The sequence below is a fragment of the Phascolarctos cinereus genome, unplaced genomic scaffold, assembly GCF_003287225.1.
Source record: "Phascolarctos cinereus isolate Bilbo 61053 unplaced genomic scaffold, phaCin_HiC Scaffold_4;HRSCAF=312, whole genome shotgun sequence".
NCBI lineage: Eukaryota > Metazoa > Chordata > Mammalia > Diprotodontia > Phascolarctidae > Phascolarctos > Phascolarctos cinereus.
The window spans coordinates 136,446,625-136,464,924 of NW_027555847.1; the positions used below are offsets into that span (position 1 = coordinate 136,446,625).

Genomic DNA, 18,300 nt, shown 5'->3' on the forward strand with positions numbered 1-18,300 from the left:
GATCAAAAAGGGGGCCTTTTGAGTGAAGAAGCTGAAAGGTTTATGGAAGATGGGGGAAGGATTATAGAACGCAAGCACAAGATGATGATGGAATGTGAAGGATGGAGTATTATGAAGGATATGGGTATTTGTAGGAAGAGGAAATTATAATGGCTTGTGAGAGGGAAAGTCAGGGTGAGGGGTAGAAGGAGGTATCAGACAGGGTGGACAAGGCAGAAAGGAAAGCCATGAAATTTGAGCATCTTTGTACCTGGAGTGAAGGTTAGCAATCAGTCAGTAGCTCAGTCAGGTGTCAGCCTGGTTTCTGGAATGAATACTTAGTGTATAAACTGGGTTGGGTGTTGAGTTTGTAGCCAAGATTAGAGGTTGTTCTGTAACTGGGGTTAAGGGTCAATTTGAGGGTGGAGGTCAAACTAGGTTTGTGGCCAGGGTTAGTCACTATGGGGTTGTGGTTAAAGCTCAGTGTAATTTTGTGGCCTTAATAGGTTAAGTAGAATGAGCCTATAGTGGGGATTAAGAATTCAATTCGAGAGCCAAATAAGGGCCTAAGTCTGGGCGTAAGGTTAGGAGACTGGTCTGTGGCCAAAGACAAGTGGTCAGTATTGGCCTGTGGTCAGGAGATTAATCCGTGGCCAATTTAGGGAGTCAATTGAGGGCCAGAATTAGAGACTCACTTTAGAAGCTTAATATATCGGAAGGATTACATCTCAGTTTGTGATCAGGACTAAGGAATTATTTTGAGTTAAAAGGTCACACTTTGGCCAAAATTAGGAATCAGTCTGAGGTTAAGATTTGTCCTCATTTTGGGGCAGAGTTAAGAAACCTATCTGATGCCTAGAACTCACTGTTATATCTGTCATCAGAATTAGGCACTATGCAAAAGACTGGGGTTTAGTCTCAGGTTAAGTTTTGGAATTGGTCTAAATCAGAGGTTAGTACTCATTTGGGGGCCAGTCTTAGGAGTTCTACCAGGAAGAGTCAGTCTGTGATTAGAGTAAGGATAACATCTAATACTAGAGGCCTTAAGAAATTCAAGAGTCCACTGACATGAAAGAGAACCCTGAAATGTTCTCAGATAGCAATCAAAGTTGGCAAAGTTCAACAGACAAGAAAATAGTTGCAAAAATTGGGCCTGATCCACAAGGGTACATTCTCCCAACCAAAGGAGAGACAGAAATTTCCGCGTCCCCCATTTCTCTGTTTTACCCATACCTCATTTAACTCTCAGGTCTCAGATCTCAACAACCTCATCCCATGCAGAAGAAAGCTTAAAATGAAATTAATAGGAAATGCTTAGTAGAGCCATTAATGCACAATTACCCTAAAGCTATGAGCTGGCAAATATCTTCTCTCAAGTCATTTGCCTTAAAGTCCTTCTGGATCCTTCAACAAACTCTTGATGCTCCAGCAGGGAATTTCTCTGTCTCCTGAAAGGAATGGAGCCTTCCATGAGGTTTATCATATACCTCTGATTCAGACTTCTCTCATACATGAGCAAAACACATTCACCTAATGAGACATTTCTGAATTCCCTCTCCTCTAGGGTTTTCATAACAGTGCTCTCTCATACTCTTCAGTCTCCTGTGTTAGATCATCATCTATGTCTGTCGCTTAATCTATCCTCTGGACCCTCTTCCCTTCTCTCTGTGTCTCTCTCTATCTCTATCTCTCTGTCTCTTTCTCTGTCTCTGTCTCTCTGTCTCTCTGTCTCTCTCTCTCTCCTCTCCTCTCTCTCTCTCTCTCTGTCTCTCTCTGTCTCTCTCTCTCTGTCTCTCTCTGTCTCTCTCTCTCTCTCTGTCTCTCTCTGTCTCTCTCTTTCTCTCTCTCCCCTCCCTCTCTTCTCTCTCTCTCTCTCTCCCCCTCTCTGTCTTGGCTTTTTCTCTTTTACTCTCCCTTCCTTCTTCTTGTCTCTCTCTTCCTCCCTCCCTCTTTCTCCATGTTTCCCTTCTCTGTTTTTATCTATGCATATCTCTCTCTGCACTTTCTCTTCCTCTCTCACTTTTTCCTCTCTCCCTCTTTCCTCCTCTCTGAGAAAGGAATGTCCAGGCAACTAGGAGATCCATCAAAGCTTTCACTGACTACTTGAGTCAGTTACAGACTTCATTTGAGTAGTAGAAGCTGACAAGAGAGGAAGTCCTTGCAGAGACAGATGGAAGACAGTCCCCTGATGATGGCAGTAGCTTCAGAGACTGTGACACCTTATGGCAGAAAAAAAAATTTTGCTATGGACTCTAAAGAGGCGCTGATCCTGAGAGCCCCTCAAAAAGGTACAGCTAGGACAACTTCAGCTGAGAACTCCCTTAAGGAAGTAAAGCAATTCTGGGGTCAGAAGACGGGAGATACCCCTTTGCCACACGTGCATATCTTATCTTATACATTGGTGCCCTTTCAATTCTTTACTGGTGTTTGGGTACCCTTTGAATTATTTACTAGTGTAACAGGTTGGACTAGGTAATAAAGAAGCAAACGATTATAACAGGAATTTTTTAGATAGATACAATCTGAAATGACCTATTCCACAGCTCCAAGGGAGATTTATTTTCTTTACTTAAAGTAGGATGATGGTCATGACTACACAATACCTCTTTCTCACTCCTGTCTTCAAGAGGGGCATTGGACTAAAATTATATCTATCTTTCACACATCAGACATTTGCATTCAGGGTTAAGATGCTTTTAGGGCCTTCAAAACAAAAGCCTCTTTCCCTAGTTGCTCCAGATTGGAAATAGTAACAGCTTAATCTTGGCCAGTTTAGCTCTCCTCCCACCAAGTCTTTTTTGCAAGAAAATTGCAAGCAAACATATATAAAACAAGCAGTAAAAAAAAAAAGATGTACTCCCATTGGTTCTAATTCTTCTTTATGACACGACTAATGTGAAAATGTTTAATATGAATGTATATATATAGGTTATATCAGATTGCAGGTAGCTTGGGGAGGGGGGAAGGAAAGGAGGGGGAGAAAATTTAGAACTCAAAATCTTGTGGAAGTGAATGTTGAAAACTAAAAATTAATTAATTAATTAAAAAAAAATATGTAACCTGGGCTTCTCTGGACATATCCAGTTCTAACATGGAGATGACCTTGAGGGGCCTTTTTTTTTTCTATAATCCAACCCTCACATTTTATTTTCTAATTAATTAATTAATTTTGATTTATCAACAATCATTTCCACAAGTTTTTGAGTTTTGAATTTTTCTCCCCCTCCCTCCCCACCTCCTTCCCTAAGATGGTATGCAGTCTGATATAGGCTATACATATACATTCCCATTAAACATATTTTCACATTAGTCATGTTGTAAGGAAGAATTAGAACCAATAGAAGGAACCACAAGAAAGAAGAAATAAAACAGAAGAAAAAAAAGAGCAAATAGTATTGCTTCAATCTGCATTCAAACTCCATAGTTCTTTCTCTGGATGTGGATAGCATTTTTAATCACGAGACTTTTGGAGATGTCTTAGATCCTTGTATTGCTGAGAAGGGCTAAGTCTATCAAAGTTAGCCATCGCACAACATGGTTATTACTGTGTACAACATTCTCCTGGTTCTGCTCATTTCACTCAGCATCAGTCCATATGAGTCTTTCCAGGTTTTTCTGAAGTCTGTCTGCTCATCATTTTGTATAGCACAATAGCATTGCATTACATTCATACACCACAACTTGTTCAGCCATTCCCCAATTGATGGGCATCCTTGAGGAGCCTTTTTCTGAGCATCCCCATTTTGTCTAATATCAAGCCCTCTTTGTCCCCTGCCACGTGAGTGTGGGTAACCACCTTTGACTGGCTGCTTGCATCTTTAAAAATGGTGAGATGGAGCCTTTCACCGTTATTTCCCCCATCTTTTAGGGTATTCTTTTTGGTAGCTCATCTGCTGCAGCCAGTATGGATGCCATGAACCAAACCAGTGAGAAAGGAAGGAAAAGAATACTTTTTCTTTGCTCTTTCTCTTTTCACCCTAGCTCAAGATACAGGTCTGGTGATGTTTGTTTCTGTTCTGGGTGGTTTGTCTTTAGTTTTAGGTGTTGAAGGTGATCCATACGGGACCAGGAGTCTGAGCTATAGTAATGTGGGAGCCAGGATTGAAGGCTTGGTAGTGTGGCCAGCCCTCCTGACATCTTAACTCTGAGAAGCCAGGGTGCCTGGGACTCAGGTCTTTGGGGGAAGGGAGAGTTGGACTTGGATCTGGAATAGGAACTAAACTAGGGGAAGCTTGCATAATTGTGATTATACCTTCAGAAGTAAATATTCCTTTGTAAAAAATAAGTTCCTAGGTTAACATAGAAATTGAGGAAGTCACACTGATTAACTTAAATAATAGAATATACAAGAATAAAGGGTCTCTATAACTGTGTAGTTCAGACAAGGAGAGAATAATCCCACCCTGAGACATCCTTTCTTAACAGGCCTGGGAATCAAGGGCCATTTGGGGGTATCAGCTTTACCCACATGCTTTTGGCTCTGGGGAGGTCTTCTGTTCACTATCCAAAGTCCACGCCTTCTCTCCCTCTGCACTTTCTCTCTTTTTCCCAATCCTAAATCATGTCTTGAATGCACACCACATCCCATCACAAGGACACTAGGGGCCCTGTCAGAGAAGGGAATGGGGAAGTCAGTGAGGAGTAGATTTACAGATTGTCAGAGGAACTTTCAGTCTTCTAATACATCAATGCCCATAGGACAGTCTTGTGAGGTAGGTAATGCAGGTATTATTATCCCCATTTCACAGATAAGAAAACTAAGTCTTGGCTGTGGTTACCCAGATAACAGGTTTCAGAGCTAGAGTTCAACCCCAAATCTCCTAAATCCATGTCTTTTCCCTTTAATCCAAGCTATTAGCTCAAAAAACTGTGAATTGGCAAGCATATTTGTCATCTATTCCAATTCATATCCTTTCCAGTCCTTCAAGACATTACTAACCCACCTCCTGGGGTTGGGGGATGGGGAGGTATTCAGGAAGGGCTAGCCCCTCCCATGTGAGGGCTTACCAAGCCCTTTTCAGGACTTCTCATTCACCTTTGGTATCTACTTGGCCCTCAACTCTCACTGGTGGCTCCAAGAAGCTGTAGCATGTGAGGTGGCCACACCCTAGTAAATGGTCTGGGCAGGCATGCTAAAACCAGGTTAAGGGTAACCTATGGGCCTCAGACCCATCAGTGAGTTAGGGGGGTGTCTACCCCAAACATGGGAATATTTGTGATGTGGTTTAGGGGTGCTGGGAATCCCAATATTTCAACACGTGGGTCCTGCCCGAAAGAATTTGACCCAAGCCTTCTTTCAGCCAAAGACAAGGTTTATTAGAACATCCGCCATATTGGGCAGACTCTTAAGGAGTCTGAACATTAGTAAGCTTTGGCTAGATTATAAGAATATGAGCATCTTAATGGAGACAAGATGGACCTTATATACAGAAAGACTGTGGGAGGGATCTAGGAGTGGCCAAGTAGTCTATGAGGTAATAGAATTCCAGGGAAATGGAGCCTAGATAGGACCAAGGGTGGGAAGTGGCCTGGGGCCATAGGGAGGCAAGACAATGGAGGGCTAGGCTAGGTTAAGGGTAAAATAATTAGATTAGCCACAGTGAAAGGCCAGTTGATTTAGCCTCAGGGGAAGGCCAGAGATTTGGCTGGGCTGGACAGTCCAGGGCTTTTCCTTTTCAGGGTCCACATCCCAAAGACATGGTCTTTTCCTTTTAGGGGCTCAGATCCCATCCCCATCATATCCACCTCAACACCTAGCTGTCCTATCTAGTCTAATGCTCTCATCTTACAGAAGATGAAACTGAAGTCCAAGTGACTTATCCAAGGTCACACAACTAGCAAGTGACAGAGCCAGAACACCAAACAGCATGTGCTTGCTCTTATCCAGAGTTTTTCCCAAGACGTCAGGAGATACAAACCTAGCAAAAGGGAGAGCTCAGGTGGGATAATCACTTCACAAGCAGCTCCTGCAAGGCTGAAGAAACAGAAAAGGACTGAGAAGAATGTAAACAACAATAATAATAATAACAACAGTTCCATAGCACTAAGTTCCAGGCACCTTCCTAGGCACTTTACGATTATTTCATTTGATCTTCAAAACAACCCTGGAGGGAGGAGCTATTATTATTCCCATTCTACAGATGAGCAAACTGAGACAAACAGGAAGTGATATTTGCCCCAAGTAGAAGGGAGGTCAGAGCTCAGAGCTCAGAGCTGAAGCCCCAACCTCAGTTCCTCCCTGAGGTTTTCCTTCCTCTCTGGTAGGTCCACGCCCCAGAAGTGCTGATACAGCTATCTCCCCCTACCCAGAAGACAGCCTTTGGTTTTCCCTCCTCCCAGCAGTTATTACAGTACTCCTATTTCTGGGGTGGGCCAGACTAACACCTCGGGGCATTCCTGGGGTCTGAGTAACATTTCTCACCCCTCCCAGTCCTATGGCCAGTTCCACCCACTTTCCCCTGGGGTTCAAGTTTGGATTGCTTTATTGTTACCTCTTCCACCACACCCAGGAGACGGTCACTAAGACTTTACAAGTACACTTAATATAATTTCCATAAGTAATAGGTGGTGGTGGCTGTTGTAGTTTGTCCCATGTTCCCCAGGAGAGGACTGTGAAGTCAGGGAGGTGATGCCATGACTTGCAAGTGAATTGGATTTAAGTGAGGGAGGGCTGTGCAAAGTCACCATCCTCACTTTCTCCTTCAGAGCCACATGGGTCCAGTGGCCAGATATAGATCGGGACGACTGGAGATGACCCAGATGCAGTGGGAGGCCTTGGCCTTTTTAAGCTAAGGTCTTTCCCAGGCCTCAGTTTGTCTGAGGCAATGCCCAGTAAGGGTAGGTGGAGGAGGAAGAAAAAAAAGACCAACCAAATGTTTTTTTAAAATACACAGAAGTAAGTAAATAAATAAATAGATAGATAAGTAAGTAAATAAATAAATAAATGAAATGAAATGCACAGAAGAGGGGCAGCTAGGTGGCACAGTGGGTAGAGTAATGCCCCTGGAGTCAGGAGGACCTGAGTTCAAGTCTGGCCTCAAACACATAACACTTCCTGGCTGTGTAACTCTGGGCAAATCACTTAGTCCCAATTGCCTCCCCCCCCAAAAAAAAAAAAACCCACATAAAATACACAGAAGGAAACAAAAAGTTTCCAGAAGAGGACACAAAAATGACAATTTTTAAACTACCCAGTTAAATTTATATATACATAATTTATATTTATATGTAATGTACTATGATATATTTATAATTGATCATTACATATACATACTGTAAAAGTTATGAATACCGAGAAAGAAGGATGGTTAATGACCTTATTAACCACTTGGATTTGCTTAGCTTCCTTACTATCCAGAGGAAGTGGAACTGACCCTCTAATCAGGAGGCAGACTGAGAAACCCCAGAACTTCATCCAAAAGGACAATTACTGATCATGCAACTCTCCTTATCCTGATGAGCCCCCATCCAAGTTGAAAGAAATTTAATCTAACGCAGGGAGCGCCCATTGTTTGGGTGGAGACAGATTTCTTTTTGTCTGGAGAACCCAGATTGGGGGTGGGGGTGGGGTCTGATAGAAGGGGTATTTCCATGGAATGACTTCAGCCCCTGTGGGAAGGGGCTCCAACCCCAAAGGGAGCTCAGCCTTTGCCAGTAGCTCAGCTTGCATGCAAGCCACCAGCATGAGAGAAAATAAAACACAAAGACCACTTAATTCCTTTGATCTTAGATCAAACTCTGTTGGCTGACAATATAGAATGATAATATTATACAATGTGCATATAATGATATATTATCATTATATATAATACATTATCATATATAATAAATGCAATCGTGGATATATAATACATGAATAGATACCTATTATATGTTTATTTTTAAATATGTTTTATATATGTATACTGGATAAAACATGAGTTCTTGGGTTCATATGCAATCCTCTCTTGTTCATTCTTGAACATTGAAATGTTAGTGTTTGTTGATGATTACATTCCTAATAAAAATTAAAATCTGGGGGGAACCCAGAGGGGCCTCAGGCAGCTAGGAGAGCCCAGGCTGGAAGCTTAGACACAGGGAGGGGAGGGAGGAAGGGAAGGTCAAGAGGGCAGACAGACCCCTCCCCCGCATCCTTGGGGCTGCCAGCCTCCCTATGAGCCTCCAGCTGCTATGCAGCAGGGGGAGGAAGAGGAAGCCATTGAGGGGAGATCCCAGTCTGCCCCTAGAAGGCGGAGCAGAGACTGTGACTGCCAGAGCCAAGAATCCTGCCCCCTCCCAAGCTAGAAGACCATGTGCTGGGCCAGCCTAGCCCTCCTGCTACCCCTTCTAGTGGGGGCCCAGGGATACAGTGAGGCCGGAAGGGAACCAGCCCTAGCAGGGTGGGGCGGAGGGTGGGGATGTCTGATCAGGGATGGGACAGACCAGGAGTGGCAGGGGCAGGGGGATGCTGAGAACCAGGATGAAGTGTGGGGGGGGGGAGGGTAAAAGGAAGAGGGGGGGTGTTGGATACCAGCCTATGGAAAGGCTAAGATTCCCAGGTTAATCTCCCCAGAGGCTCATCTTCTCTCCCTGTTTCCCTCCCTCAGATATTAAAGGGTTAAATATGAAGGAAGGTAAGTCTCCCATCCATTGGGCGGTGGGGTACAGACTAAAGAAGAGATGGGTCTCTGGGAAGGAAGAATGTAGACATGGGTGGTACATCTGAGGCCAAGCTTGGAGTGGAAGGAATACTATAGATGGGCAGAATGCCTGAATCACTCCAATCTCCTTTGCCTCTCCTCAAAGTCTGTGGACGACCCCAAGTCTCAGAGCAAATCCTTGAGGGCCCGGACACATCCCTGCTCAGGTGGCCGTGGCAGGCGAGGCTTGTCTATAAGACCAGCTATTGGTGCGGGGCCACCCTCATCTCCCCAAGCTGGGTGCTAACAGCTGCCCACTGCTTCCGCAAGTGAGTGCCCATGTTGGCCAGGGGGAGGTAAATGGAGCTACAGGATCACACTCAAGGCAAGAGGGAGAGGACAGGGGAATAGAGAGAGAGTCCTTATTAACTTCCTTGTCTCTGGATCTGATGCCCATGCCTACATCCCCCATTCCCCGGGCCCTATCTTCTGCACTTAGAAACTGCACATCTAAACTGAGCTAATTGTCACCCACTCAGTATAACACCAGAGATTTCTAAGTATAAAAACAGGACCTGACATCCTCTAAAAAGTCCGCAAGAGCAGAATGAGCCATTCCTTTGGACTTTTACCCTAAGAATATTCTCCCAGCTTCAGGGACTCTCACTGCTCCCCGACTCCTCCTGCCGCTCCCACCCCCGGCAACAAAGCACCCCAAACGTAGCAGCTTCCAAAGCCATCACAGCCGCTCTTGCTCTTTTCTACAGTCAAACAAAAAATCCCCAGCTCTGGAAGGTCCAGCTGGGATCCAAGAAAATCAAGCCCAATCAGCTACATGAGAACAAGTTTTATGCCCGACCTTTGTCAAAAATCATCCTATACCCTTATTATGAAAGACATCCATCCAAGGACATCACTCTGGCAAAGATGAGCTCCCCAATACTCTTCACGAAGACTATCCAGCCCATTTGTCTTCCGACTTCCTTGGGAGAGTTTCAGAATGTGACCTCGTGCTGGGTGACCGGCTGGGGAAGAAAGCTGGACAGACAATGTGAGAATGAGTAAGAGGGACTATTATTAAGAATAAAACCTATCGTTTCTACAGATCCTTACAAAGCACCTTATCTCATTTGAGTCTGCAGTAAACAGCCTAAGAAACTGAGTCCTAGAGGGCTTCCATAGATTTTATCCAGAGTCCTAAAGGTAATAAACTGGAGAACAGGGAGGGTCAGATGGACCAGAAGTTACCATGAGAACAAAGTTTCACTTTAAGAGGAAGGACAGGAGGGATAAAATAGAAAGCTAGGAGATTGTGATTAGACAGAAATGTGAGAGTTCAAGTCATGGAGGTGGCACCATAAGGGTGTGGATGATGGTAAAATCTAAGGTGTGGCCACCCTAGCAGAATGGAGATATATAAATGTATTGGGAAGGAGTGGCGGTGATAAGAGGAACCCCTAGTCTGCTAGATTAGGGTATCTCCCATAGAATTGGACATGTACTCCTAAATGTGAGGATGTTAGAGTAGACTTTTACCACTCTGGTGAGGTTTGCTTATTAGATATTAATATGTATTAATTACATATTAATAATCTTGCAAAAAGATGTTGGTATTTTGTTTTATGCATTTAAAAATATGATTCTAGGCTTCACCAGACTGCTAAAGTCCATGACACACAAAAAAAGTTAAGAAACTCTTCTCTCAATAAAATAGAAAAGAAAATTGATTTGCACAGTATTTTATGTTTAGACCATTCTACCCTTTTGTGAACATTGAAGATCCAGGTTTTACCATTTAATTTCTTGGCTCCCCTTCATAGAGTCAGGTACTTCTGCATCTTATTTGTTGAATTTCCTCCTTTCCTTCCCTAATTCCAACTATGACTTTCTCTCCTTTTCCCACATCCTTAGGGTTGAAGGGACAAAGTAGCCTGCAGGAAATAGAAGTGCCCCTCATTGACCAAAAGACCTGTGACATCTATTATTAGGAGAAATTAAGCACCCCGAGTCAGGTGGGCCTCGTATTTGATGACGTGTTCTGTGCTGGCTCTTCAAGTGGCAAGAAAGAGATCTGCCAGGTGAGGTGTCCCAATTAGATAAAAAAAAAATTTGATTCTGCTTACCCTCTCCAAATTCCCACTGGGATTCCTAAATTAGACCCCTGTGGCCCCAACTACCACCACCACATATTCTAGGTCCCTTTCCCTCTCAGCTTAACCCTATGAACTTTTTTTTTAAACTACACCCATCCCCTCCATCTGTCTCATTCCCTTTATCTTCTTCTAGGGTGACTCTGGAGGGCCCTTGTCCTGTAAGGTTAATGGTACCTGGCGTCAGGCTGGGATTGTGATCTGGGAACTAGGTTGTGACCTTGCTAACCTGCCTGGTGTCTACACCAATGTCAGCATCTACACCCCCTGGATTCTAAAGACCATCGACTCAAGTACTCCTGACGTCTGTCCCTCAGGGATCTACTGCACCTTCCCACTGCTACTACCTTGGGTTTTCTTAGGCCCCTTTAGTTCATCTCTCATGCATCCTAGTCAAGGTTTGGCAAGTGTGACTAAACAAAAGATCTCTCCCCAGGGCTAGATGTTGTGACAAAGATTAGGTCAGAGGTCTTACTTACCCCATTAAAATGATATTTGAAGACACTCCCCAACCCTACACCATCACCACCCATCCCACACCTAAGGAGGGTGGCACATTAGGAACAGACAAACTGTAGCAATGGTTGGGGATCAGAAAAACTTTGAGGTTCTTTGTGCACTCACAAGCTTCTTTCTCTATTTACCATGGATTGACTGTTAAAGTAAAGATTTTTTTTTCAAGGCAATATGAATTCCTCTAAAATGGCTTCTCTGTTGGACTATCCCCAATCATGACTTAGCAGAAGAGATTGGTGAAGGTAAAAGTTTTACTTTTCCAGAGAATGCAGGCTTCCAGTCACCCCTCCTTTTCTCTGTTCACTGTTGGGACTGCCAGAGGGGATCATTCTCTCTATGTCCTCTGTGCTCCTCATATACATTCCAGTCCCTCTGGTTGCCTTTGGAACCAGAATCTAAATACAGTCTCAAGCATAATAGAACATTAGAGGGCTCACAGAATCACAGGCTTAAATAACTGGAAAGACATTCTCCATCCTTTGTTATGGCTCTGTTTACATGCCCAAGACCCTTTCTCATTATCTTTCTGCCCCTCTTGCTGAATCGCTACCAAAGAGGTCATTTTCAAATGACACTCTTCCCTGCTCTTTTCAAAGTGCATTTGGCTACTGGTTTATGTCTAGAGGTTGGTTGGGACAGGCTTATAAATGGACCTTTTGGCTGGGAAAGCCCCCAAAATCATAAAAGAGGAATATGGTTTAAGGTGGGATGCCTGGAATTCAAGGGGTATGGGGTAGGGGGACTGAAGTAAGGAGTACTTAACTAGAAGATGATATAGTTGCAGTTGAGTTAATCAAAGGCCTCCTCTCTGGGACTCTGACCTAGTCTGGTGGAGCAGAGATAGTGATACAGAGCTAGTGATGATATGGATCTGGACTGGCCTGAGTCAAGGTCCCAGAGATCATGAAAAAGGCAAAGCGTTGATTTAGTATGAGTAAATGTGAAAGATAGAAAGCTAGATTTTGTCCAGAGGATGGAATTTCTATGTCACATCTTAACAATTCAACCCCTTTGGATGATTTTAGAGATAGCTGGGCTATCAGAAATCTGTCATTAGGAGGGGGCCTGAATCCGACTCTATTTAGATAAATCCACAGTAACTATAACCCGCAAAGGATTCTTAACCAGGGGTTCACATACTTGTTTTTGTTTTTATATTTTGATAGCTGTATTTCAATATAATTGGCTTCCCTCATAATCTTATACATTTTATCTTATGCATTTAAACACGTTATTCTGAGAAGAGATCTGTACATTTCATTGGACTACCAAAGATGTCCATGACAAAAAAAGTTAAGAACCTCAGACCTAGTTTAAATCAACACAGCCACCCAGAGAGATGCAGAGCTGGGGAATGTGTTGAAAAGTCTCTGTGAATCACATGAACATGGCACTTGCCCAGCAGGCCCCTCAGAAGGATAAGGCACCACAGCAACCACAGGGAGCATGAGAGTGTCCTTTCTATTGAAGAGGACTGGGTTAGATGCCAGTCATGCTACCTATGGTTAAAGTAATACAAGGTAAAAAGATTTAGATTTTTAAAATAATCGCATAATGAAAATCAAAACAACCTTTAGATAACACCATATAAATCTACCAAATGGATGAAAATAGCTAAAAATTGTCAAATTCAAGGATGGTTGGGCTATGGGGAATTAGGCTCTCATATACAGTTGGCATAAAATTTTTGCATGGTACATGTGGCAATATGCAATAAAAGTCATAAAACTGATTGCACTTTTTTGGCCTTCTGTTTCCACTGCTGGAATTATATCCTAAATTAATTCAAAAGGGAAAAAAAAAGAACAAGAACATTCATACCTACATTATTCATCTTAAGAGAAAAAAATTGAAAAAACTTACATGTTCAACAAGCAGAGAAGGATCAAATAAATGATAATAAAGAAAGGGTACAAGCATTTATATAGTGCCTATTATGTGCCAGGTACGATGCTAAGTGCTTTACAAATATTGTCTCATATAAGTAAATGATTGGATCATTGGTCTCAAAAAGTATTAGTTAATGGTTTTAGAAATCAATATAGCAGAAGGTTTCCAGTGGAATACTCTAGGGATTTATGTTTGGCCCTGTACAACCTAATATTTTAATCGATGAGTTGGATACACATATAAATGGCATATCCATCGAATTTCTAGATGATACAAGGCTGGGAAAGAGAGAAAACACACTGGATGACAGAGTCAGAAGCCAAAAGGATCTGGGAGGGCTCTCAGATCACTGGGCTAAATCTAATAAGACAAAATATAATTGATTAAGTGTAAAGTTTTAAACTTGAGTACAAAAAACACTCAGCTGATAATTGGAACACTAATGCATTGTTGGTGGAGTTGTGAACTGATCCAATTATTTGGAGAGCAATTTGGAACTAAGCCCAAAGAGCTATAAAATATTCATACTCTTTGACCCAGACCACTTCCCGGTCTGTATCCCAAAGAGATAATACAAATGGGAAAAGGACCCACATGTACAAAAATATTTATAGCAGTTCTTTCTGTGGTGACAAAGAATTGGAAAATGAGGGGATGCCCATCAGTTGGGGAATGGCTGAACAAGTTGTGGTATATGAATGTAATGGAATACCATTGTGCTCTAAGAAATGATGAGCAGGCAGACTTCAGAAAAACCAAAGACTTATATGGACTGATGCTGAGTGAAGTGAGCAGAACCAGGAGAACATTGTACACAGTAACAGCCACATTGTGAGATGACTAACTTTGACAGACTTAGCCCTTCTCACCAATGCAATGATCTAACACATCTCCAAAAGTCTCATGATGGAAAATGCTATCCACATCCAGAGAAATAATTATGGAGTCTGAATACAGATCAAAGCATACTATTTGCTCTTTGCTCTTTTTTTTCTTCTGTTTTGTTTTGTTTCCTCTTTCTTGTGGTTCCTGCTATGGGTTCTAATTCTTCTTTACAACATGACTAATGTGAAAATATGTTTAATAGGAATGTATATGTAGAGCCCATATCAGATTGCACACCATCTTAGGGAGGGAGACGGAAAGGGAGGGGGAGAAAATTTAAAACTCAAAAGCTTATGGAAGTGAATGCTGAAAACTATAAATAAATAATTAATTAATTATAAAAAAAAAAAACACCCAGCTTCTCAAGTACAAGATGGGGGAAGGGATGGCTTCAGTTATTCTGAAAAAGATATGAGTGGTTTAGTGGCCTACAAGTTAAAAGTGAATTTGGTCTTAGGCTGCATTAAGAGAGGCAGAACTTCTAGGATTAGGGAGATGAGAGTCATACTGTGCTCTGCCTTCATCAGACTTCATTTGGAGTATTGTGTTCAGGCTTCTAAGCACCACAATTTAACAAAGGCATTGATAAATACAGAAGAAGAGAACAACCAGGATAGTGAAAGGCCTTGTGTCATGACACATGAGGACAGGTTACTCAGTGGGGATGGGCACTGTCTTCAAACATCTGAAAGATTCTCACATGGGGATTGGATTAGATTTGTTCTGTTTGGTCCCAGAGGGCAGAGCCAGGAGCAATGACTAATCGGTGTAAAGAAGCTACTTTGGGCTTGATGTGATGGCCCAGAAGTGGAATGGCCAGGTTGTCCAAGCGATGGGCCCCTCCTCTGAGGTCTTCAGGCAGAGGCTGGTCAACCATTTGTTAAGTACGATTTGGTGGAGATTCCTTTCATGGATGTGCTGGACTTACGGCCATTTCCAACTCTCAAATTCTGTGAATGTTATGACACTATAAAAAAATGGGAATTTGAAGAATATTAAGAACCATGGAAAGACAAAGTAATACAAAGCAAGGTCAACGGATTAAAAAGACAATTCATACACACTGATTGCACCAATATATATATTTAAAACGACAAAGGCAGCATATCTCAATCTTAAGTACACAAACTTATTTAGAAGGAGGACAGAGTAAATGTGTTGTTATTGTTCTTATTTTGCTTTGTATTTTTTGTCATCAAAATGTGAATAGTTTGAATTATTTGGAGACTGGCTCCAGATTGGCTTTATTTATTTATTAGTATTTGCTTAGTTCTTAAATTTGAGGAGGGAAAGCTATTTTTAACCTCTTTGCCTTTTGGGTGCTCCCACAACTCTGATTCTTCAGAGACTGTGGTATCCCATGACGTAGAGATATATAACATAACTGGAAGAAAAAATGAGCCTTTCTTTCAGGGAGATGCTTACCATCAATAAAAGCTCTACATCTATAAACCCCAAGGAGGTTATCAACTGAGAAAGGTCCCATTCACACCAATATATCATAGCAGGGCTTTCACAGCAGCAAAGAACTGGGAACAAAGTTGATGCCCATTGACTAGGAAATGGCTAAACAAATTATAGTGCATGAATGTCAATGGAATATCATTGTGTTGTAAGAAATGACAAATGTGATGAGTACAAAAAAGCATGGAAAGACTTAAATGAACTGATGCAGAAGTTAGCAGGGCCAAGAAAAAACTATTTACAATGACTTCAACAATATAAATAGAAAGAATGACCACAAAAGTATCAAAAATGCATTTTTCAAAACTACAAAGACCAAGCATGACCCCAAAGAAGAGATGCCTTTGGAGAAGTAGGCAGTCCACAGGTACGAGGTAATGGTGAGTTTCTCCAGGCAGACATTTTTCAGAGTCTTTAACAAGTGGTAAATATCACAATATTTACAAAATATTATAAAATGTTGTAAGTGTTGGTGGTAGCAATATCCTAACTGCCTGCTCCCGTATAAGTTAGGCTAATTTTTCCTTAAAAGTTATTGACAGCATCCTCAATGTTTAATTAATTGCTCATTGATGTTGGTGGACCACCATGGGCAACTCAGAGGCACAGAAGTTTCATTCAACTGAATTGACCCAAAGTACCTTCAACATATGTCCCTGTTAAACATCCTTCCTCTGCTATGGATAAATAAATCTCCCTTTATTAACAGTTGAATGACCTATAGATATCTTGTTTCATTCCAGTATCAGTCTTAAGCTACCAGAAGACTGACTTAAGTCAAGCCCAGCCCTGAATACAGCATTTCCCCTTGCTTCTGTAAAAGTGAGCTTATCCCTATTCAATAACAGTTATGTTTGCTACCACATTGTGGTTCTCACTGTCCTCAGCTCTCCATGGGCTACAACATCTTTCTCAACATTTTTTTTTACTTTATTAGCTTGTAGGGAGTTATTTTTCAAACATCAAAGAGGTAATCAATTCCTCTTAATAATCTTCTATCATTTAATAGCAAACGTTTTCTAATTGGATGATCATGTGGTATATCTACATGCTAGCAAAGCCAAGAAATGAAAGGCAGTGCACGTACAAAACGTGTGTATCCTAGTAAAAATTTATTGAGGAATTTTTTATAGACAACCAAGGCCTCCGAAAAAAGATCAAAGGCCAAAGACACAGGTACTGTGGGAGGTTATCCAGCAATTTCTAGGAAGTATGTATCTTGTTTCTGGTTTAAAGATCGTTCCATGAAGCACTAGCATTCCCAGATCAGTTACTGAGAACTAATGGCACAAAAATGGCTCTCCACCTTGCCCTTTATATATTAATAGCTAATATTTATACAATATTTTGAGGTTTGCAAAATGACATACATACGTATATAATCTCATTAGAAATGTGTACTAATTATATCTACATAGACAAATAAGTTTATATGCATATATTTGTGTGTGTGTGTGTATAGATTTGTTGTTCTTCAGTCATTTCAGTCATGTCCCACTCTTCACGACCCCTTTTGGGGTTTTCTTGGCAAAGACACTAGAGTGGTTTACTATTTTCTTCTCCAGTTCATTTTATAGATGAGGAAACTGAGGCAAACAGGGTGAAGTGACTTGCCCAGGGTCACACAGTTACTAAGCATTTGAGTTTGCATTTGAACTCAGGTCTTCCCGAGTTCATCCAAGCTCAGGGCTCTATCCACTGTACCACTGAGCTGCCTATATAGATATAGATACATGCACATATATATATATATATATATATATGTGTGTGGGTGGGTATATATATATATCTGCTTTGTATGTGTCTCTGTGTGTGTGTGTGTGTGTGTGTGTGTGTAGTTTCATCTCCTACATGTTTGATACTTCACCTTCCAAGAGAGTCTAAATATAGGGGGTTTTAGTGTTTAGTAACCTTTTTAGTGTTATAGACCGAAAAACTTTGCCAGTCCTACGAAGTCTTTAGACCCCTTCTCAGAACAAAGTTTTTAAAAACATAAAATAAAATATATAGGATAACAAGAAACAAATTATATTGAAATAGTTATCAAAATAATTTTTAAAACAAATTCACAAACAGCAGGCTAAGGAATCCTGGTTCTAGAGCAAATGGTTGGTAAGGAAACACAGGATTATCTGTTATTTTGGTTCCCAAATTTATTTCTTGAGAACTTTGAGCATTATAATTAGTTGATGGGGTAAAAGAGGGAGAAAATAAAAAGGGAAAAATGACTCTGGCTCATCCCACAACTGACTTTGTACTCTTATTATTCACTACATAGAAACAGGGATCTGTTCTCATGGCCTTGGATTGGGGAAAACATTTCTTATCTGTGTATTCTAGACCTGAGAGCAGCAAATAGCAACAAAGAAAAGAAATAAAGATACCACTAATGTTTGTACAAGACCTGAATTTCTGAGTTAACTCTTGATGTTCCCAAGCCAATATCCAGATTCCAAAGCATGTTCTCTATATTGGTACAGTAAAACAGTTAGCATTCACTCAAGAATACTGTTCAATAGACATAGATTAGTGTCTTGCTCTTATGAGATGGATATATAGGCAAGTGCAGGGGGCTACAAAAGACTACCAAAACCCTATCTTCCATCTACCCATTTTTCATTAAAGTCATCCTATCTGTTGATTTAATTTAGAGTCTTACAGAGTTGTCATATTTCTCTGCAATAGATGCAGGCCCACAGGTTGCAAGTATTCTCATGGCAGTCTTTATGCAAATACTGATCATAAGCTCGGTAAGGTGAGCTCATGAAGTTTCCCAGGAAGTCATGTTTCTTGTTCCC

General features: G+C 41.5%; 1 protein-coding gene across 1 annotated transcript; it reads left to right on the forward strand.

The window, feature by feature from the left end:
- The first annotated feature begins 4,667 nt into the window (after positions 1 to 4,667).
- Positions 4,668 to 11,189, forward strand: LOC110214515 (testisin-like). Its single transcript, XM_078151714.1, is given in 7 exon segments — positions 4,668 to 4,691; positions 8,263 to 8,326; positions 8,565 to 8,591; positions 8,764 to 8,926; positions 9,365 to 9,648; positions 10,509 to 10,675; positions 10,884 to 11,189. Coding segments are annotated over 7 exon segments (1,035 nt in total).
- The last annotated feature ends 7,111 nt before the right edge of the window (positions 11,190 to 18,300 follow it).